The sequence below is a fragment of the Desarmillaria tabescens genome (assembly GCF_030435595.1).
Source record: "Desarmillaria tabescens strain CCBAS 213 chromosome Unknown EV420scaffold_101, whole genome shotgun sequence".
Classification (NCBI taxonomy): domain Eukaryota; kingdom Fungi; phylum Basidiomycota; class Agaricomycetes; order Agaricales; family Physalacriaceae; genus Desarmillaria; species Desarmillaria tabescens.
This window is the reverse complement of record NW_026848400.1, coordinates 57,794-78,596: the sequence shown is the minus strand read 5'-3', so window position 1 is coordinate 78,596 and position 20,803 is coordinate 57,794. Positions and strand designations below refer to the sequence as shown.

The window sequence follows — 20,803 nt, the reverse complement described above, 5'->3', positions numbered from 1 at the left end:
CGGTTTCTCAACAGACGTCTGAGACGATCCTCTGGGTCCAGACACTTAAGCGGCAGTTACAGTGATGGCATCATTCACTCAATGCGCTCTCCGACCAGCCGAAATACGAGGATGATGAGCGAAAAGGTAATCCAGGGGAGAGAAACATCACAAAAAGAATAATAACGGCGGGGATTTCAAGGACGATTCACGAAGTAGAGAAGGGGTTTAATGGGTTGTGGCTTCCACCCTGCAGCTGCTGACGTTCTCTAGTACGTTGTAGTAGTCGCCGACGACATCGTGAAGATACCGGGTAAGTAACCCTGATGTTTGTAAGGCAGGACGGGTTCGAGGTGCACAATGATGTGATGGGGATTATGATGCTATTTGATGATGAAGTCGTACATTTCGGCGGCGCAGATCAAGGAAGACGGAAGAGACCATGACTGAGGCCGAGGCCTTGAGGGCGCGATTCATGCTACTGGGATCGCCAGTGAGCAATTTCTCCGCGGAGCCGCTGGTCGTGTCACGCTGGTTGTACTTCTTGACGACCTCTATCGGCAGCTTGTGCTGATCGACCATTCCAAGCTACGGATGAAAGCGACGTCAATACGAATTCAGCGCGCGCCGTGTATGGAGGACATACCCAAGAGTCGCAAAGCCAAGAAACTATTCATGATATGCACACTCCGGTCGGCCCTTTGTGCCTGCCTCCTCCCCTGTTCCCTGGCCCAGAAGTGACACACCGACCTCTCGTTCATGCGTCGTTCAAGTTGAAAGGCCATGGCATGCGTAGAGGAAGTAGCCCAAAAATTTGTTCCAAGGAGACTTCTTTGAGCAAGCGTGTTGTCGGACTCACTAGGCGAGCACGTAAGGAATGCTTTCGATTGAGAAAGGCTTTGTGTGTGTGTGCGTGTGCCCGAGTCGGAGTATAATGCCTCGAGATTCTACTCTTAGAGCGCCACAAAATCTCGCCTTCCCGTAGTATCACCGGCGTGTTTTATTGGAACTTCTTTGGTCACAAAAAAGCCATACGACACAAAATACAGAGACTTGGATAAGTCAGCAATGAGCTTTGGATTTGAAGATGTCAACAAGGAAGGGTGAAGGAAGCTAACATCGACATACCCTCGAATCAGTCCGCCATCCATCGACAGGCTTCAGACGACTTGCTCGTCACCAGAGCCTCTAACTTCACATATTGAGATGAGCAGTCTCTTCCTCATCGAGACGTTAACGGTAATAGAGTACGATGCTGGACGATATATGGTTTAGCTGAAAGGGTACTGTGGAGAAGATCGATGAGGGGGAAGACTGATGAAGCTGTTATTCTCACATTAAGAACATCCTTCCCTCCCATTTGCGCCCTTCGTTCGTATGCCACTTCGAGTCGAATTGAATATGCTCAAGGACATCCAAGTAGTACTCGGTGAACGCTCACGGGAGCAGACATACGAGACTCTCAGGTTACCATGTTCACCTTCTGTGAAGAACGTGCTTGAGGGTGTGAGAGTCAAACTGCTTCGGTTGGCCAATTGGACTATAGCGGGAGTGAGCACACCTGAAAGCTGAACAGAGGGTAAAAAGGACCAACCATCCCAAAACAGGTTCTCCTCCCTCCGCTTAGCTTCACCCATGTTACTGTCGTCCAGGCTCTGAATCATGATACTCGGACTAAGATTTATGGCGTCGATGTTGTGAAAGAAACAGAAAGGGTAGTTCACATGTAGAACTGCTGCGAGAAGCTTGCACCAAGACCATCGCCGTTCAAATTGAGGAGGCGCGGGTGAAATTGAGGAATCTCGGCACCAAGAAATCGAACAAGCCCGCAGCGAGGGAGAGGCTTCTGTGCGCATGCGTGAGTTGAGAAAAGTGTTTCTTAGGCGAATATGAAGAACGGTGTTGGGGGATTAAGAAGGGGTGTGTCATGTATGGGGAATGCGTAGAGGTCGTCTTCAAACGTTTCTGCGATGTAGGTCGAAGGAGCGGAGGGCAGGCGCGCAAAGATATCTCTCACAGTGCTGGTGATGGACCCCGGCCCACATCAATAGACGAGAGTACGTCAAAAACAAACCGTCAGTGAACGCGACGGCCTTTCTCTTGATGAAGATAAGCAGGCTGCCTCGGACACCAGATCACCATCGTGTATAGCTAGATGCAATGTTAAATAATAAGATTCCAGCGAGATAAGAATGACGGACATACCAAAGAGTCGTACAGCTAAGGACGGTCTCCCAGATGAACCATACATGACCCTCAGGACGCCGATTACCCGTAGCATGGTCGTCCCTCTTCACTGACCTCCCTTCTCTACGACCACCCTTTCCCTCCCGTCCTTCACTCCACTTGTAAAATGCCAAATTCTGTGCCTTGCTTCCTACGAGGCCATCCTCTGCTCAAAATTGACACGTTAACGCGTCGTCTATACGAACCAAGTCGGATCATCATTCAAATAAGGAGCCTCCAATGTTGGGGGTGCAAAATTGAGGAATCGTCATGCCAAGAAATCGAAGCAAAACATGATGAGCGAAGACCTTTTGCTTGGGCGCGCATCTTTGGTCGAGAAAAGTCTTTACGAAGCAGACAATGAATGCTGGTGGGTCAATCGAGGTTTGGTATATACGCGAATCGATACGCATCCTCGAATGGTGGTGGGAAGACGAAAAGAGAAGTTTTGATCCCGCTCCCGACTCCGATTGGTGCGAATTTCGCCCTCCAAGCTGATTGTCCCTTCCCTTCCATGGCTCTCTTTCCGAGAAGATGACACCATTGTACTGATAACTTAAATTTCTCACATCTACGCAGGCTGGTAATGGAGATAAATCGCGTATTGAATTTACTATCGAACACTAAAATACCCCGACAGTTCAAGTCTCTCGATCTCAGTGACGACGGCATCAGACCGTGATAATGATACACGCAGAGAAACTGATACTTGTGGAAGGTTCGATGAATACATATGCGTTATTGCCAAAGAAGATTTATTTCCACCTTCATGAAATCACCGGGTGTATGACTCTGAGGCCCCTCGTGTCTTTGGGTGCTCAACCTGACATTGCGAGATCATCGATAGTGCTACAAAATCCCATTAAAAAGACGGCCTGGGGTCGTAATTAATAAGGGCCTACCTTCGCACCGCGCACGTCACCTCCCCATTTGCATGAATCGATGTACGTGTGATGGGACCAGCAGGAGTGATTGGTGCATGAGCCGGAGTACACAGCACCGGCGCCGATGGTATCGATGCCAATGAGGACTACCGAAAGCGCCAAGGGAGTAAAAAGATTATCGTGAGGTCGAGAGATCTATCTGGCAAAAGGTCAGTATGTAACTAAGAGGTAATCGATCGGACTAACATGGAGCCAGGTCATTAGCGGTAAGCCATGGTTGCATTTCCTGTGGGGTTCATTCCGCACTAAGTGATGTTCTCGACACGGTTGAAATCGTCGTTCTTCAGCACACTAGATTTCACATATAGAGCTGAACATTTTTCCGTTAGCAAAAAAAGTTCTTGGCAGCAGCCGGCGGCTAAGGAAATGGAGGGAGCGAAGAATGAAGAGTCGACGGGATGATTTCGATGTTCTTGTGGTGCTGGTGAGGGATCACCACCTACGATACGTGAAAGGAAGGACTCATGCTTCTTGATATTGACCGGTATGAACTACAGAGAAAAGTGATATCAGTACGAGGTCCACAGAATGAAGATCGTAAACATACTAGAGTCGTAGCACGATGCCGAATCTTGTTCCTCTCCCCCAGTTCACTCCTCCAAATCGTCATCGTGACAGGTCATCTGCGCGAACCACAAGTTGAAGCGTGTTGAGGCGTGCAAAGCAGGACGGTGGGACTACCGGTGGGATCCGAGTTCTGGGGTGATACGGTGGGGTGTTGTCTACGAGTCGACCTTTTGTTTAGCCCAGGCTAAGCTCGGAGATTGTGGTGCCCGTCTTGCGTTACATTACTGAGGTCTGCCGGGATGGAATCAGCGGGTATAGAGGATGACACGATCGCATTGAATGGTGGCTTCCGGTCGGGTGGTTCTTAGTGGGTACGTTAGAGGGATGTAAAATGGAGTCTCGACCAATGGCACGGCAAACGCCGACTCATGCTACCGGTGCCATTCAGCGACATCCACAATAGCTACAAATGGTGAAGCCTTGCCGGAATGCAGCAAATACAGTAGATGAGGACAATAATGTCCCTTCCTCTCTAGGACGTGATATCAAGAAGGAACGAGAGTTACTTTGTAGGAAGGGTCAAGACAGATGTAGTCCGCCATCTCATCACCGGTATTGAAATCGACCTCGGACTGGGGATGTGATCAATGTCAGTATGTTTGTCACTGATATGTAGAGGAAAAGGTCCCGTTGACGAAGGGACGGCATTGCACTCTAGCTCTAATGCGACTTCCCGATACGCACACTGTAGTAGGGAAGAAAAGACCCGGGTCTATACGTCAGCGTTATGCCCTTCCCGTATGCGCCATACGATGCCGATTTAAAGTGATTAGCGACCAGAGCAGGTTGTCGAAATACTCCTGCTCTGGGGATGCAGCGTGATCGTGGTCTCGAAGTCGTGCGTCTCAGCTACTACCACTTAGAAAGGAATCCAGAAGGAAGTTCGCGTTCTCGGTGACACGATAGCCGCTATTTTCTGCATCGGTGTTCTAGGCATCGTAGGTGAAGGATGACTAGAGACCAGGGCGGAAGCGGAGAAGGAAGATGAGGCGGCAATAGACTTGGGTGCGAGCAAATAGTACTGAGGGCTCCACCAACATTGCCAATGAACAAGTTTTCCTTGAAGTTGGTGCTCGCGTCGCTGAAGACCGCGCGTCTTAACAGTTTTCCTCTCAGCCAATGACTATCGCGATCTGCATATGCAAGTTACGTCAGTGCAAGCCCAACGAGGTGACGACGGCGGACATAGTACCCTGAAGTCGCTCATGACGATTAAAACCTTCTTCCCAGCCCATATCCGCTGCATTGACATGTCGTCCGAGTACCGTTCAAGCTGGGAAGCCGCTATTCCAGGAGGCGCAAAGTGAGGAATCTCCGCATCAGGCAATTGTTGACGAGGGAAGACGGCTTGCACGCGTGTCTTCATGCCTGGAAAACTTTCTCTAGTCTAAGCAAACGTGCCAGGAATGTTAACAATTTTGAGGGGCTTCATGCGCGCGCCTGCCGAGTCGATGCAGAGTCCTCGATGATGGGAGAAAACTGGAAAACTGGATTTATTGGCCACCTCTGCTGATACAGCTCAGGTAAATAAGCGCAAACTAATCTACCTCGGTAGCTCATTGTAAGTAAAGGTACACGTATGAAGGGAAACGGTCAGGACGATAAGATAGGAGATAAAAAGGATGGTAAATCAATGGCTACGGCGTTATTATTCTTTTTCGATGGAGCCGGACGTACCCTTCGCTTATATTCCGCCCAAATCCTGCCAGCCAGACGAATGCATGACGTGTGCCACGTGTGAGCGATGCGTACCAACAGACGACTTGTCTTCGCTCCCCACAGCTGGGCGGCGACTATTTTGGGCGAGTCAAAATAGAATCAAAGTGCAAAATGTCGGATTTTGCCCCAGTCAAAATCCGGGGAATTCCCTAATAAGGAAATATCGAACGATTTTGCCTCGCCCAAAATCGGGATCTCGGATTTTGATTCTATTTTGACCACCCCAAAATAGTCGCCACCCAGCTGTGCCCGGCAAACCAGTAAGTGCGGGCAAGGGTGGCGTTAGGCCAAGGTAGAAGCGAGATAGAGATTGGGGCCAAACGGGGCCATCTTCAAAGAGACATCGGACCACCTGAAGAAAGGACCTGCAAATGAGCAAGGGTACTTCTGCAGAGTCCAGGATACGGGATGTCTCGGTAATCAGTGTTTGTGTGGCATGTTGGCGGAAGGAGCGATACACAGGGCACGAGACGAAGACGTGGTGGACGGTTTCCAGTGCATCGCATCCACTGATGCACATGGGGGATACGTTTCCGAAGCGTCGGAATCGTGCGTACGTCGTGTCCAGCTGATCTGATCTCGCGTAGAGCTGTACCAAGGCTGAATATGCCGAGGAGGCCCGCAAATAGGGATGTTCGGGAGGTGTGTGTGGGAGAGGAAAAGAGAGTTCGAACTCACGGGCCGGATTCGGTCCGGCTCGTTTCTCAGCCATGGTCCACCACTTCCATCCAGATCGAATCTTCCACCCCCGGCGTTTCCTGGATCGTCTAGTAATGATATCCTCTACATCTCTTCTCTATTATTGGCTTCTCTGACGAACAAGCCGCGCGCGCGGTGTTTGGCGCTGTCTCCGACGAGTGGACCAAGGTTCTCATGAATGGACGGTACTCTGAGGTGAGTTTTTGGGCCGTGTGTTACGGTAGTTGCTAATCAGCTCGAAGCCATTGGCGTCGTATGGTTCTGTGCACTATGTCAGGCAGTGCGAAGAAGAAGTCCTCCTGCTCGATAACATAGTAGGATGCAAACCTGACCAATGACCGCCACCATCGTTTTTGTTCCTTGTTTTGCTCATCGCTTAGGCTCATCCTAATATCCCGATTTCTGAGCTTCCACACTTCAGGAAACAGCGAAAAGGATATTATGGGGCTATCTATGGCATCATGTGACTTGTTTCGCGATTCCTCGTCGTGCAACTTCAACTGATTTTTTTCTTAGCCGCCGACCGGACAAGCACTCCTCATCCATCGATTTATTGACCGACAACCAAGTCAAAGCGCTTATCGATGCAGCAGTAAGCCGCAACGACGCGGTGGGGATCACACACAACCCAGGCATCAGCTGGATGCCCGTCACCGCATGGAAAATCGCCCCAGACGCCGTCGCGAAGAAATGCAATCTTCACGAACCATACTTGATGACATACATCGCTTCCCGCTCGACGTCCATCCACATTCCAAGGGTCCGACGCGTTCTTCCCATGCACAAGAAAGAATCATTGTCCGGTCGTTACTCGATATGGCTCGTGATGGACTTCATCGACGGCAATGAGCTGGAAACGGCATGGCCACAGATGAGCTGGTGGAATCGCTTGTGGACTATATGGAAGTTGCGGAAATCCATCCGGGAACTGCACCAGATTCCCGTTCCCCGACCGAACGTCCCAGGCCCATTCGATTCCACTGGTAAAGCTTTGGCTTGCAGCGGATACTATTTCTCCGAAACCGGGACTGGACCTTTCGAATCGTACAGTGCCATGGCGGACTGGTTCGACCACCTCCGCTACTCCCTCCTCGTAGATCTGCATATGAACTACAGGAGTTTCAAACCACATCTGTATCCCATGTTCGACATTTCTCATCCTCTTGTCCTATGCTATATGGATCTTAATATGCGCAATATCATTGTGGATAAGAGGGGCGATGTTTGGTTAGTCGACTGGGGCATGGACGGCGCGTTCCCTCCATGGTTTGAGTATGCGAACATGGTTTTGTTTGCGAGGGCGGCCATCAAAGAGCGCCGTTTGCCAAAATCGTGGGTGTTTTTTGCGCCTTTTGTTGCTGGTAATTATCAGTGGTACGAAGCAGAGTATCTGCGTTGTCTAGAATATGACTTTGAAAGATCGTGGCTTGATCATCCGAAAGGATATTTTGAGAGGTTGAGGTTGGATATCACGTATCGATGGTCCTGTTGAGATAGGTGTTCGATGACTGACTATAGCACAGGCTGCACAGTTCACGTCAGTTTGAGCCAAACACGTCGTGGAACAGAATCGCTGTACTTATGGATGTACCACGATCGTTTGCTCTGCTTAACATCACTGATAACCGTACTTCGCTTTCTCTCTTCCCATTGCCAAGAGCTGATCGTTTGCATGATACAGAGCTGGAATGTGAGATGGGCACGGAACCCATCGAAGATCTACTGCTACTGTCTGGAATGCCTTAGTATATCCTAAGGGCCTCGCGTCTCCCTTCCTTGGGGCCGCTCTTCGCTGTGATATCAACTCTTAAGATGCAATTTTCGCTATCCCACCACCGTAAATCTCCTTTCTTTTTGGATTAATCAAGACCTTTAAACCAGCTCTTCCCGACGTAGATTTGACATGAACCGCCTAGACTCCTTTGAATATTGCTGGATAGTTCTGTACAGTCAGCACCTGACATCACTGGCATGATGTACGCTCTGGAGAACTCGCTTGCAAGTGCAGCTTCATATGGACCAGGTCTTTCACGAAGCGTTTTTCAATTGACTCTACACAAATGCTAGTGGATTGGAGAGCAATGACTCTTGTAACGCGGCAAGAACTACGGATGGATGCAATAATGGTAAATGCAACTATCTGAACATGGCTCAATGTTAGTTCAATTCTTTTCACTGTAGTTTGTTTATCTGAATGGCGATGCGGACTAGAACCCAAGCACGGTTTAAGTTGAAGGGTCATGACAACTTGGTGGCAAAGGAATTAGTCATGTTTGGTGCAAGTCGCATGGCTTGTATGAATGATAAGTTTGCACTGCGTATGTATGTAGATATATATATGAACAGAGCGGAATATACAGGGCACGACACTCATTGCGTCCCTGAGCCCTTCATTCCATGTTCCGCAAGCAGTACCACCACGTTCGCGTCGCGTCCCCCTTCAACTGCTCTCTCATATGCACTTTTGCCATCGTGGTCCTTTATTGTGAAATCAAGACCTGGCTGATCGAGTAATGCTTTGACGCAGTTTATTCTACCCCAATAAGCAGCAACAGAAAGAGCGGTCCTTCCGTGGTCATCGGTCCTATTTATATCCACCCGGCGTGACTCCAAGAGCATTCTAAAGACATGAGGCCGAGCCCATCTGGCAGCCACATGCAAAGGTGTCCTTCCACTATCCCCTGGAATATCGGGATCAATTCCTGACTCCAAGAGTAACGCCGCAATGTCACGTCGGGCATACCTTGCAGCAAGCATAAGGAGAGTCTTGCCTTGGAATTGGATGGAGGTGTTGATACCAGGTTGCGATAACAAGAGCCTAACCACTCCGACGTGACCGCCCGACACCGCTTCTGATAGCGCTGTGGGTCCAGAGGGAGACTGTGTGTTTAATGATTTCATGTTTTTGGACTTAAGAAGTGCTTTGACGATTTCTTCGTGACCAATGGATGCTGCAGCGATGAGAGGTGTGCAGGAAGTAAGACGAGATCCCCCAACTCCGACTCCATTGATGGGGTGATCGAGAGACTTGTCCCAATCATGAAGGTACATGGCCTTGTTGACCTGATTCACGTCCACATCATCTTGCGACAGCAAAAATGTCACCATGTTGAGCTGCCCTGCATGCGCCGACAGACATAATGCATTTTCATGCTGCAGGTCAACCCCTCCTTCCACAAGTGCCACCATGGTCGCGTCGTGTCCCCCTTCAACTGCCCTCTCATATGCACTTTTGCCATCGTGGTCCTTTATTGTGAAATCGAGATCTGGCTGATCGAGTAGTGCTTTGACGCAGTTTATTCTACCCCAATAAGCAGCAACGGAAAGAGCGGTCCTTCCATAGTCATCGGTCCGATTTATGTCCACCCGGCATGACTCCAAGAGCATCCTAAAGATATAAGGCCGACCGCATCTGGCAGCCACATGCAAAGGTGTCCTTCCACTATCCCCTGGAATATCGGGATCAATTCCCCACTCCAAGAGTAATGCCACAATATCGCGTCGGGCATACCTTGCAGCAAGCATAAGGAGAGTCATGCCTTGGAACTGGACAGAGGTGTTGATACCAGATTGTAATAATAAGAGCTTAACCACTCTGATGTGGCCACCCGACACAGCTTCTGATAGTGCTGTATGTCCGGAGGAAGACTGCATGTTCAATGACTTCATGTTTTTGGACTTGAGAAGTGCTTTGACAATTTCTTCGTGACCATTGGATGCTGCAGCAATGAGAGGTGTGCAGAGAGTAGGACAACAGCCCCCAACTCCGACTCCATTGGCGGGGTCATCAAGGGACCTGTCCCAATCATGAAGGTACATGGCCTTGTTCATCTGATTCACATCCACATCATCTCGCGACAGCAAATATGTCACCATGTCGAGCTGCCCTGCATGTGCTGCGATACACAATGCATTTTCATGCTGCAGGTCAACCCCTCGTTTAACAAGAGCCTCCATGACATGCACTAAACCATGATTGGCAGCAAACCATGCAGGAGTGGGTAGCATCCCAGATACTAGTCGTTCAAAATACAGAGCAACTTCTGTCCGAGTCTGCAGGAAAGCAAGGATCTCGTTTTTCACAGAGCGTGAACCATATTTCCTCGCGTGGTAGCTCCAGTTGTTCAATGAATACCCAAGGAAAGGATACTTGTCCTCGATCCTGAGGAAATCCAGGCGAGCAGGTATGTAGGTGGGATTATATGGCAGCCCGGTGAATGCCGGTTCTGGACATATGTTGTCGTTGAGGACATCGGGAGATTCAAAAATGTCAAATGACATGTATGTCAGACAGGTGCGCATCATATCTTCATGGATACAGGGGAAAAGTTCATCTTGGTGTGAAGTAAAATATTCTTGAGTAGTGTAATCTAATAAAGTATTCAGCTGATGAAGTGAGGGAAATCGAGATCTAAGCACTACTTACACACAAACGTAGGAGACCCTTTGCTGTCCACAATGACAAGTCCAGCACAGACACTTGTGATGACATCGTAGTCAGGAATGCTATCGGCATTGAGCTCTTTCATTCCTGGTTTCACAGCTAATGCATACTGCAATTCCACACCCTTCAAACGACGCCGGGCAAAAGCTATCCAACCAAATATGTGATATGCAAGCTTCTTCTCATGCTTGACTTTCTTGTTAACCCTGTCCAGCAGATACGCATGTGCGTTTGTGATGGTGTCCGGCAGCTTATCCAGCTCCTCGACAAGGTCTGCTCGATTTGTGCTTTGGGCGAGCAAAGTCACATGTAGACTCGCTAGTAGGAACCTATGAAAACTCCATTAGCGACTGAAAGAAGAGAAACAGGATGGAGCCCTACATGCCCTTTGCCTTTTCCACAACCCCAGTGAGTATCTTCTCGCGCAAGTCATCACGATCCTTGAGGTACAGGTTAAAGCGTCCCGCCACATCAAGCTGGCTTGTTATGAATTTCCGAATATCACCATCCTCTGCTCGAATGCACAACTCATCGTCTCCCTCGAACAGCTTCCGTATCGTACTGTAGTTCCTCGAAGTCACCAAAAGACGAACATTGTCCCCTAATGACTCCAAAGCAGCGATCAAGTTCCTCCATTCCCCGTAATCACCAGGAAACTCATCCAAAGCGTCCAAGACAAGGTAAACAGGGGAGTATTTTTTCAGCTGAGTAGAAAGATGTGCCTCAAGATCATCAAGGGAGGGGTCTATTTGATCGTTGTGACACTTCTCGTACAGGGATTCGATCGAGGAATAAAGTCCGGCATCAATTGGTATCAGTTGTTTTAGGAGGCTGCGAATAATGCTGGTCACAGTCTGCGCTCCTGCATTTCGATAGTCGCAAAAGACGCATAGAACAGCCATGTTTTTCTGAGCGACTAGCGGGCGTAGATAATCCACGATGAGGGAGGCGAGTACTGTCTTTCCGGCACCAGCTGTGAAATACATGAACTTCAACCAGAATGCACGAAGTATGGCACCAGACTTACGATCACCAGGACACCACAAGGTGCGAGACGTCCCAGAACCATCCACCCAACTCCGAAACTTTGACGAGTCAAGGAACCACTGTCCAGTATCGCCGACACGTTTTCTCAGTGTGTTACGTTGTACAGCATTGTAATCCAAAGAGGACAGCCATGCTGCTAATGTCTTGGCTTTTTCGTCTGCAAGATACACGCACATCAACATTCAGTAAAGACAAACCTTAACTATGAACGCACCCATCTGTATCTGCCTGGTGACATTGGTGTTCTCTGCGATTTCCTCAACCTTGCCCTCAAGATCACCCAGCGTCTTCTGAATCTCATGAAGTAACTTGCTGTACACAAAGCTTAGTAGTCTCCAACGAGGAAGCATGAGAAACACTTACTTATTGTCGTGCTGTCCGGCAACTATGATCAAAGTCTTGAAACGTTCGATCTTGCCTAAAGCCTCCTCCACACTCGCTTTAGTAATTGTCCACTTCAACCTTCGCAAAAGCCTTCTCTGCCAAGATGATCCAGCCTTCAGTCTCTCCCTGAGTCCAACAACTAACGTAGTAAGCTCATCGAAAAGATTGTTCAACTGCCCTAACGTCACCAACCACGGGTCGTTTGCAGTCGCCCCCCGAGTCTCCCTTGCTATGTTGGACAGACAGCTCTCCAGATATTGCAGCTCCTTCAAGAGCTCTTCGCATTCTTTAGGAGCGTTCTTTACATCCTGAAGATATTTGATGAAAGTAGCGGTGTTTTCGATGAGGGCGGTAATAGACGAAACAATTCCTAGGGTCGTTGCCATGATGGTGAGGAGCAAGGTTGTACGAACGCATAAGGCGATTCACCTCGTGATCAGAATCAAAGTCACAGCCATACAGCCAATGATATCGTGCTGCGATCCTCTGTGATGCCCGTGATGGGGCCTCCGTGACGCACAGCAAACAGATCACTCGCGTTACGTTCTTGAGAATTATCGATTAGCGTTCGTCCTCCAAAGCTATATTCAAGATGGCGAAAAAAATGGTACAACGTCGATGTATCGCATCCAGAGAGAAAACATCAACGTCATCCCAGTAATCGTACTAGTCCGACCTTTTCGGACACGCCTGTATCTCCCGTATGTACGGACTCGATAACCTTCGCAGACTGCTTCACACAACCTGGTCTACCTCTGAAATCAGGTGCAGAAAGCCCGGCGGTACCGAATATGATACGACATCGATACAGGAGTCTTCTACAATGGGTTCAACGGCCAGCTGGTACACTACGAGCGCAACCCAATGAAGGCACCAAAGTTGATGGTATCTAGCATGAGGTAGATCTGATGGAGAGTGAGTAGTAGGCAACTACGAGGTGAAGGAGTGAACGAACATCGATCTCCGTTGTGGTATATAGATATCTTGATATTCCCTTTTGAAAAGGTCGTTCACTTTGAATCCGACGTGGAGCACGGAAAGTCCGTGTTGGCTCATATGTGAAAAGAGACAGGATTCGCTTCGTCTCAGCGGGGCTCTGAACCTGGACTAGCTAGTCCGACCGTTTCCTCGCCAGACGAAAAGTTCCTGATGTGCTCCAAGAACTAGACGAGGAGGAGACGACAGGTTGACTTGGGCACGAAGGGCAGAGGTTGAGTGAAAGAAGGATAGAGCGATGGTTTGGTGAAGGACTCAAGCTTCTTTGACCGTTGAACTGCACATGAAAGTAGTATCAGTACGGGTTCCGCGGGGGTAAGGATGGTAGACTTACCCAAGATTTGGAGAGCTTCGACAGAGCACGATAATGCGCAAAGCAACCTCGACAATGAGGCACCATTGGAGCTCAACTTCACTGCAACACGCCTCAGGACAACGAACAGTCACGGACACGTCCCTCCCTCTCTTCCCACCCATGGCCAATCCTCCACCTACACGATGCTGAATCCTGCGCCTCCCTTCCTCCCAGACATCTCCCTCTGCACAAACTATCGTGTTGGTCCGTCGTCCGAGTCTCATACAAGCTGAAAGCTCCACACCGACTAAAGCGAATCGGCGAACCATCTAGCCATCGATGTGCTAGGTAACCTGGCTGGCGACTTCTCAAATCACTATGTCAATTGAGTCGGAGGTCCTGCTCCCATGACCAGTGATTGACTAGGAGGGAGTCGAGCTGGAGGGGAAGAGTTCGACGAGCCGCTAGTAAAGGAACAAGAATCAGCTTTCAGTCGATATAAGCGAGGCAGATACGTACTAGTTGTTGATTAAGATACCGAGCTTATCTTAATGTGGTCGATGTCATGGTTGCTGCGTTGGGTTAAATGGTCGTATGCTGAATATCGGCAACGGGTAGGATCCTGGAGCAAACGAAGTATCCGGAAATTGTTGCGACAACTGCCTAGCGCCAGACGAGTATCCTGAGAGTGGACAAAGCTTGGCGAGCAGCTGGTGGGTATCTCATTCGGGGAAATGAAATAGCCCTTGTGTCGCTGCCCATATCATCGTATGAGTCGTGCCTACCGGGCTGAAAAGCTACGTCTCGTATTTGGAAAAATTGGACTGCGAGAATGATGGATAGTGTTCTTTGATAGCGAGGTCATCTTCGAAAGTTTGGGTGGTGTGGATCAAGGGAAGGGAGGTGCCGGTGAGGAACGAAGAAGAGACACGTAAAGATATCTCTCGTAGTGCTGCCGGCGACGGGAACGGGCCCCCATCAACAAACGAGGACATGCCAAAGGAGACCGCCAGCCAACAGCTTCTCCTTGGACTTGTTAGAAATGTGATGTCGAGCTTCTCCTCGATGAAGATGAGCAGACTACCTGGGGCACTGTATAACTAGATGCCAGTCATGTCAATGATATTTCAGTGCGATGCGAATAATGAACATACCCAGGAATCGTAGTACAATGCCGAATCCCGTTCCTACTTCCCATCTCCACCTCTCCCAGTCCCCTCCTCCTCGGGTGTCACAGTGACACGTCTGTGCGAATCAGACTGCGAAAGTTGTTCAACTTTTGAAGTGTCGCCACTGTTGGGAAAGCAAAGCAGGACCGTGGGGCGGCCAGTGGGATCCGAGTTCTGGAGGTGATGTGATGGAATGCGCCTACGAGTCGGCCTCCCGTTCAGCACGGGCTGAGCTCGGAGATTGTGGTGTGAGTTGTTGGGGTGGAATCAGTGAGTATCGAAAATGACATGGATCTTGGGAGGAGGGCTTTCGGTCTGTATGTCTTAGCAGATGCGCCGGGAGTGAAATGCATCGAAAGCACGTGGTAGTATAGAGATGGAAGAATAACGTTCGTCTTCGTTGATGGTGGTGGTGTTACCGGCACCAGATCCCAATAAGGAACGGCCGGGTCCATGGTGATCTCTAGACGGACTTGGGTGGCTGTGCTAGACGGAACACATTTTGGTTCCACACTTGCTCGTCGTGTCCCTTTCCTCTTTTCCTTTCTTCATTACGTCTGCCTGTTGTGCTCACTACCTTCAAGAAATCAGCACAAGCAGACAATGAGCGCCGGTGCAACTTTTACGTAGCACCTGTCAAGCATCATGTCTCCACCGCCTTAGAATGATTTCCTCGATGGCTCGTCCTGGGTGACAGCAGAGTGGAAATGGCAGCGCAAGATTGAGAGACAGATGTGATAGGAGACTGTTCTCGCCTCGCTCTCCTTGTACGTCCAGAATTGTATGACAAGGCTACGTAGATTCTTATCTATTATCTTGTCTTGCAGACCTGAAATTTCAAATTTGAAACCTTCAACCTCGGCAGCGTCTACTTTGACCACCATCATTGGCCACTACCTCACCATCTCCAAGGACAGCAAACAGCAAAATCCGCCATGATCAGGAGCTAGTATTTCTTTCAGACCAGCGCGTAACGTGCATAGTTGATGTCCGTATACCGCTTTCTCTCTCCTTATTGCGTTAGCCTGATCGTCCGTAGGATATGCTCCAAATAAGGATACATCCACTTGAGCGTGCGTAACCAAGGATACATACGGACGACACGTCGTTGACGGAACCGGATACGAAACGGGCACGAAGACTCACGACTGTCTGGAAAGCTCTCGGCATCTACGAAACGTTCCCGGGACCTCGAGGACCAGATATTGAGCAATCGTGAGAACAACGATGCAGAACGCTCAGAAGGTGTCCGTGCCGAATTAGCAGTGCTAAAACCTGTGTTCGTCGCCTGAAACAGGCCGTAGTCACCTCCAACAAACCATCATGGTCGAGTTACCTCAAGAGCTCATCGAAGATATCATCGACCTCGTCAGCCAGCACGAGACATCACTATTACTCGCGGTAAATCCCACCAAGTCCTTGAAATCCTGCGCACTTGTCGCGCGAGCATTTCGCCTTCGATCGCAGTCCCATTTGTTCCACCGCGTTTCTCAACATCTGACATTATACATGGTTTCTCATTATCTGCGAAACTTCCCTGCACATTCCATCGTTTGTCCGGTCTCTCCATCTCGCTCAGAGAGACTATTCCTCGACTGGAATGGAACAGGAAGTATGGGGTCCATGCTCGATTCTTTCAGGCATGGTGAACTTGCGTAGTATCCACCTCTTCGATTATGGCATTCTCTATAGGCTTCCTTGTTCCTCGTTGCCACCATCGCTGACGTCAATGGATATTGGGGAGGTCGAGTTCTGCCACATAGACGATCTATGTGCATTGCTGAATTACCACCCCCGGCTTCAGACGCTAAAGCTCAGCAAAAACATTAGTATCAGAGATTCCGAGAAGCAGGAGAATATGGAGCTGAAACATAATCTCTATGTTTCCGGTTCGTGTGTTGAGACCTTGATATCAGTGCCTCCTTCAACTGGAATATACTGCAAGCCGTGATGGCAAACTCTCAGTATCGGTTTCCTTTCGATCTGTGCTGCCTCCGCAATCTCATCCTAGCAGTTGCACCGCAAAACTTCCGTTCCTGTGTAGCAGCCATCATGACGCCCGTCGCAAAATCGATCGAGAGATTGGAGCTGAATATTTTCAGTGCGTGCTAATGTTATCTGCTACCACCATTCGTCTGATTGCTCAAACCGCGTTATTTCTCAAGCACTCAATCTAAGAAGGCATTACCCTACCCACCAGTCGAATTCCTCCCTCCCTTCCTTGCCCCGTCTCCGCTCCATCAGGATTTATTACGAAAGCCCCGGTCGGTCGTTGCTGGATTGGTTAGCTTTTAATATCTTCCGCCATGCACCCAAACTACAAGAGATTATGCTAACTACCTCCCTTCTCTCAAACCGCTTGACAGATGGACACGTCATGATTGGCGAAGGTGTATGGATGCGCTTGGACACTGTTATTGCTGCACATCCTACTATCCATTCGTCCATGATCGATTTGAGCGTGTTCAGATCGACGAGGTATCTGGACTGGAGAGAGATGATGATGCTGTCTATTCAGAGACTGCTTCCCGCCACCGTGGCTAAGGGAATTACGTATGGTATGGGGGTGGCAAGTATAAGGTTCAGTAAATATTTCGTTTCTACTAGGTCTCGACTTCTAGCACGCAATTAGCACAGTGCATGACAGATGAACCGTATTTTCTTTTACAAGTTCTGTTTAACGTACTCTTGGTTGACAATGATGTATATATCTATATTTTACCTGCTTGTAGTTTCGCATATAGCACTTGCACGGTAGAATGGGAACACTGGTTCTGCAGCTCGGTCATTGGCAATAGCGTTACAGAGACATTTTGTAAGACCATTTTCAATAGCTGCTCATCGGGTAGGTAGATAATCATTTGCGTGCGACCCGCCTCCATATTCCTCAAGAAGTGCTATCACACCATCAATCCCGAAATCGTCTAGTCGTCGGAGACGCTGCAAATATGCATGACTATAAGCAGTTTTACCGTTCTTGTCTTTTGCCATGATAGCAATTCCCGGGTGTCCCAGTAAGACTTTGACAGCATCTACGTTTCCCCGAACGGCCGCGGTCATAAGGGCTGTACGTTCTTTGCAGTCCCTGCTATTCACATCCACCCGACCTGTCTGCAATAACATTGTTGCAATATGCGCATACCCTGATTCTGCAGCATAGGACAAGGGCGTCCATTGAGTCTCAGGCGACCGGCCGTTCGGATCCACGTCATCCTTAAGCCGGCCATACACAGCTGCAGCGAGTGGAGAAAAACCAATGTGATTGCACGAAGTAGCATTGATACCCGGAGTCGCAAGCAAGATTCTGACCACTTTGCTTCGGTGTTTATAAATGGCATGGAATAGTGCAGAGTTACCATCTTTGTCTACTGAATTCAACGAGTTCATGTGTTTTGAGGCCAAGATTGCCTTAATGACCTCTTCATGACCGTTACGCGCTGCTTCCATGAGGGGCGTATGAAAATTCTTTGGATCGGCCTGGTTGACATCGACATCGTCTCGCGACAGGAGTAGCTTCACAATCTCAAGATGTCCTACTTCTGCAGCCACTACCAACGGTAGCTCTTCACGAGGGTCAGCTCCCTGATTCAGAAGAACCTCTGTGATGTGCACCAATCCCTGATGCACAGCGGATTGAAGTGGAGAGGGTGGCACCACAGGGGAAGGGGGCCAGTGCATGTGTCTTGTTCTAAGCATGTCTGCAACTTGTCTGTGGTGTGCTACGTCGAGGAATGCAATGATTTCACGTTCTATCGAATATTGTACTAGTCCGCTGGCATGGTATCCCCAGTAACTGTATGAATAGTTAAGGAACATATGTTTTTCAATGTCTCGAAGAAGGAGAGCAAGGGGAGAACCAAAAAAGGACACAGTATACGTCTTTTCTGGGATGCAGGGCCGGGGAATGTCGATGTCGTTGAATGTCATATAGGTAAGGCAGGTGCGTGTGATGCTGCCCCCAAAGCCAGGAAATAAATCATCTTGCCGAGACATAAAATACTCTTGGGTCGTATAATCTAGCAAAATTTCATCATCAGCCTATGTAAGAAAGATTGGATCATTTACACTTACGCACAAACCTCACTATGCTGATATCATAGTAACGGAATATCCAATTTGGCTGGTCCATGATGACAAGTCCGGCGCAGACGCTCCCCAAAAGGTCATCATTGCAGAGATTGTCGGGGTCTAGGGCCGTTGTTCCCAGTTCCACGGCCAATGCGTACCGCAGTTCCAACACAGTCAAAGGGCGCGCAGCAAAAGCTATCCAGCCAAATATACGATATGCAAGGTCCCTATCGTGCTCGCCTTGACTATTAACTCTCTCCAACGTCTTGTCATATGCACCTGCCATGTTGTCTGGCAGTTTTCCGAGTGCGACTCGAAGTATTTTTGGGGTCGTTGACTGGGCCAGTGAATCCATATGCAGGCCTGCCAGAAGGAACCTACAGAGAGTCAGTCATGCGATAAGTGCAACTGCATGAGCAACGCACATGCCATCAGCCTTCTCTGTTATTCCATCAAGTATCTCCTGACGCAAATCGTCTCTTCCCTTGATTAGGCGGGCAAGACGGCCACAAGAGAGCTTGGTTGTGATATACGCCTTGATATCATCATCGGAAGCTCGAATATCCAACCTAGTATCTTCCTCAAACAATGTTCCTATCGTGGTGATGACTCTCGATGTCACACAGAGATGTATATTGTCGCCTAACGACTTGATCATATCGATCAGCTCTTCTCGCCCTCCATTATTGTCAATAAATTCATCCAGCGCATCAAGAACAATGTAAACACGATGGAACGATTCCAGCTCTTGTGAAAGGATTTTGGTAAGGGCGCCCAGGGAAGGGCGCGTCTGTTTACGACGGAGCTCGTTGTAGAGTGACGTGATTGAGGGAGAGAGGCCGTGGTCCTGAATCAGCTGTTTCAAGAGGCTACAAAAAAGGTTGGCTATGGTTTGTGTGGCCGCAGATTGGTAATCACAGAAGATCCTCAGAATGAGTGTCTTTTCCTCATAGTCAAGCGACTGCAGATAATCGATGACGATCGAAGACAGGATGGTTTTTCCGACACCGGCTGAAGAGATATATCAGTATCGAGAAAACAGTGAAGACATTTGGTGAAAAGACTCACGATTTCCGGGACACCAAAGGCGTGATGATCTCACCGAACCATCTACCCAACTTCGAAACTGTTCGGACTCAAGAAACCAGCGCCCAGTGTCACCCACCCGCTGGCTCAGCTTGTCGGCTTGTACGGACTTGAAATTCAAGTCAGTGAGCCAAGTGATTATGCTCATGAGCTTGTTATCTGTCTAACTATCAGTATCTAGTCCGAGGAGACCAAAGCAAAGACGCGCACCATCCTGGTTCTTCTCTATCTGCCTTCGGACATGCGATATCTCCCCATCCATCTGTGTCACTTGGTCACTGACTTTGACGATGTTTCTGCATACAAGGCTGACGTCGCACTTGATGCGCTTCGTATTATCTGAAATGCCGTCGACCTTTGTGTCAACGATCGCCAAGGATTTGTTAATCGCGCGAGATAAAGCCCTGAATATCGCACTTAGGATTCGCTGGGCAACTGGCTAGAGCACAAAAATCACTCACACATGATCATGCTGTACGGCGACAATCACCAGGGACTTGATCCTCTCAATCTTCTTCAGAGCATCTTCTACGCTCTCCTTGGTAAACTTCCACAACAATCTCTGCTTCATCTTTCCCATACCATCTGATGCAGGCTCCAACTTCTTCTTGAGATTCTTGAGTAGTATGTCAAGTTGCATGAAAGGACTGGACAGCCTTTGCGCCGTCGCAAGCCATGGATCATTTGCGTCCGCTGTCTGGGTGAGCTTATTCACCGTTTCCAGATAAATCGCGAGATTCGAGAGCTCCTTGGAGAGCTTATCACATTCTTTAGATGCCTCTTTGACATCCTTGAGATATCCGACGATAGTATGAGAGATTTCGACAAGGGTGACGATGGAGGAAGCGATCCCCAGAGCATCTGCCATAGTCGATAATGTAGGAAGAGAGGGAGCGCAGTCAAGCTGTTTTGAATCCACAGCACAGCTGTACGGTATGCAACGTGCTCAACATACAGCAAGATGTTACACCCAGGCCTCGAATCATCACACACAGCTCTTGCTGGCTTCGGTTCCCACCCTTGTGATATCACTTCAATGGACGAGACTTCTCACGCGTTCGGCCATCCTTCAAAAATCGTGAAAACTTTCGTATCACCAGTCTCAAGAACATCAGTAAAGTGTCACCAAATCCTAATCATCTGAGGGAAGAGAATGGATTCTGGCGCAGACCTCGAGGAC

General features: G+C 48.9%; 8 protein-coding genes across 8 annotated transcripts; 2 read left to right on the top strand and 6 right to left on the bottom strand.

The window, feature by feature from the left end:
- Nucleotides 1-2,980: 2,980 nt before the first annotated feature.
- EV420DRAFT_1486809 (uncharacterized protein) lies at nucleotides 2,981-3,759 on the bottom strand (the record flags this gene model as incomplete). The annotated part of the gene is made up of 4 exons (XM_060470442.1): nucleotides 2,981-3,028; nucleotides 3,108-3,284; nucleotides 3,593-3,640; nucleotides 3,697-3,759. 4 exons carry the CDS (start codon nucleotides 3,757-3,759, stop codon nucleotides 2,981-2,983), a joined length of 336 nt encoding a protein of 111 aa, XP_060322834.1.
- A 2,058-nt stretch (nucleotides 3,760-5,817) lies between these two features.
- EV420DRAFT_1237446 (uncharacterized protein) lies at nucleotides 5,818-6,057 on the bottom strand (the record flags this gene model as incomplete). The annotated part of the gene is made up of 1 exon (XM_060466601.1): nucleotides 5,818-6,057. A coding segment is annotated over one exon (240 nt), but the record flags the coding sequence as incomplete, so codon positions are not given.
- A 251-nt stretch (nucleotides 6,058-6,308) lies between these two features.
- Nucleotides 6,309-7,726, top strand: EV420DRAFT_1769790 (kinase-like protein; the record flags this gene model as incomplete). Its single annotated transcript, XM_060481044.1, has 4 exons — nucleotides 6,309-6,329; nucleotides 6,377-6,448; nucleotides 6,515-6,597; nucleotides 6,651-7,726. 4 exons carry the CDS (start codon nucleotides 6,309-6,311, stop codon nucleotides 7,624-7,626), a joined length of 1,152 nt encoding a protein of 383 aa, XP_060322832.1. The 3' UTR covers nucleotides 7,627-7,726.
- Nucleotides 7,727-10,394: 2,668 nt separating this feature from the next.
- Nucleotides 10,395-10,792, bottom strand: EV420DRAFT_1234347 (uncharacterized protein; the record flags this gene model as incomplete). Its single annotated transcript, XM_060466567.1, has 2 exons — nucleotides 10,395-10,504; nucleotides 10,561-10,792. Coding segments are annotated over 2 exons (342 nt in total), but the record flags the coding sequence as incomplete, so codon positions are not given.
- A 163-nt stretch (nucleotides 10,793-10,955) lies between these two features.
- On the bottom strand, nucleotides 10,956-11,801 carry EV420DRAFT_1280272 (uncharacterized protein; the record flags this gene model as incomplete). The annotated part of the gene is made up of 2 exons (XM_060468195.1): nucleotides 10,956-11,551; nucleotides 11,606-11,801. 2 exons carry the CDS (start codon nucleotides 11,799-11,801, stop codon nucleotides 10,956-10,958), a joined length of 792 nt encoding a protein of 263 aa, XP_060322830.1.
- Nucleotides 11,802-16,198: 4,397 nt separating this feature from the next.
- On the top strand, nucleotides 16,199-17,090 carry EV420DRAFT_1651596 (uncharacterized protein; the record flags this gene model as incomplete). Its single annotated transcript, XM_060478576.1, has 4 exons — nucleotides 16,199-16,358; nucleotides 16,415-16,570; nucleotides 16,635-17,027; nucleotides 17,077-17,090. 4 exons carry the CDS (start codon nucleotides 16,199-16,201, stop codon nucleotides 17,088-17,090), a joined length of 723 nt encoding a protein of 240 aa, XP_060322829.1.
- A 217-nt stretch (nucleotides 17,091-17,307) lies between these two features.
- EV420DRAFT_1280264 (ankyrin repeat-containing domain protein) lies at nucleotides 17,308-19,771 on the bottom strand (the record flags this gene model as incomplete). The annotated part of the gene is made up of 4 exons (XM_060468194.1): nucleotides 17,308-18,485; nucleotides 18,541-18,914; nucleotides 18,963-19,548; nucleotides 19,606-19,771. 4 exons carry the CDS (start codon nucleotides 19,769-19,771, stop codon nucleotides 17,308-17,310), a joined length of 2,304 nt encoding a protein of 767 aa, XP_060322828.1.
- A 309-nt stretch (nucleotides 19,772-20,080) lies between these two features.
- EV420DRAFT_1280221 (uncharacterized protein) lies at nucleotides 20,081-20,491 on the bottom strand (the record flags this gene model as incomplete). The annotated part of the gene is made up of 1 exon (XM_060468192.1): nucleotides 20,081-20,491. One exon carries the CDS (start codon nucleotides 20,489-20,491, stop codon nucleotides 20,081-20,083), a length of 411 nt encoding a protein of 136 aa, XP_060322827.1.
- Between the last annotated feature and the right edge of the window lie 312 nt (nucleotides 20,492-20,803).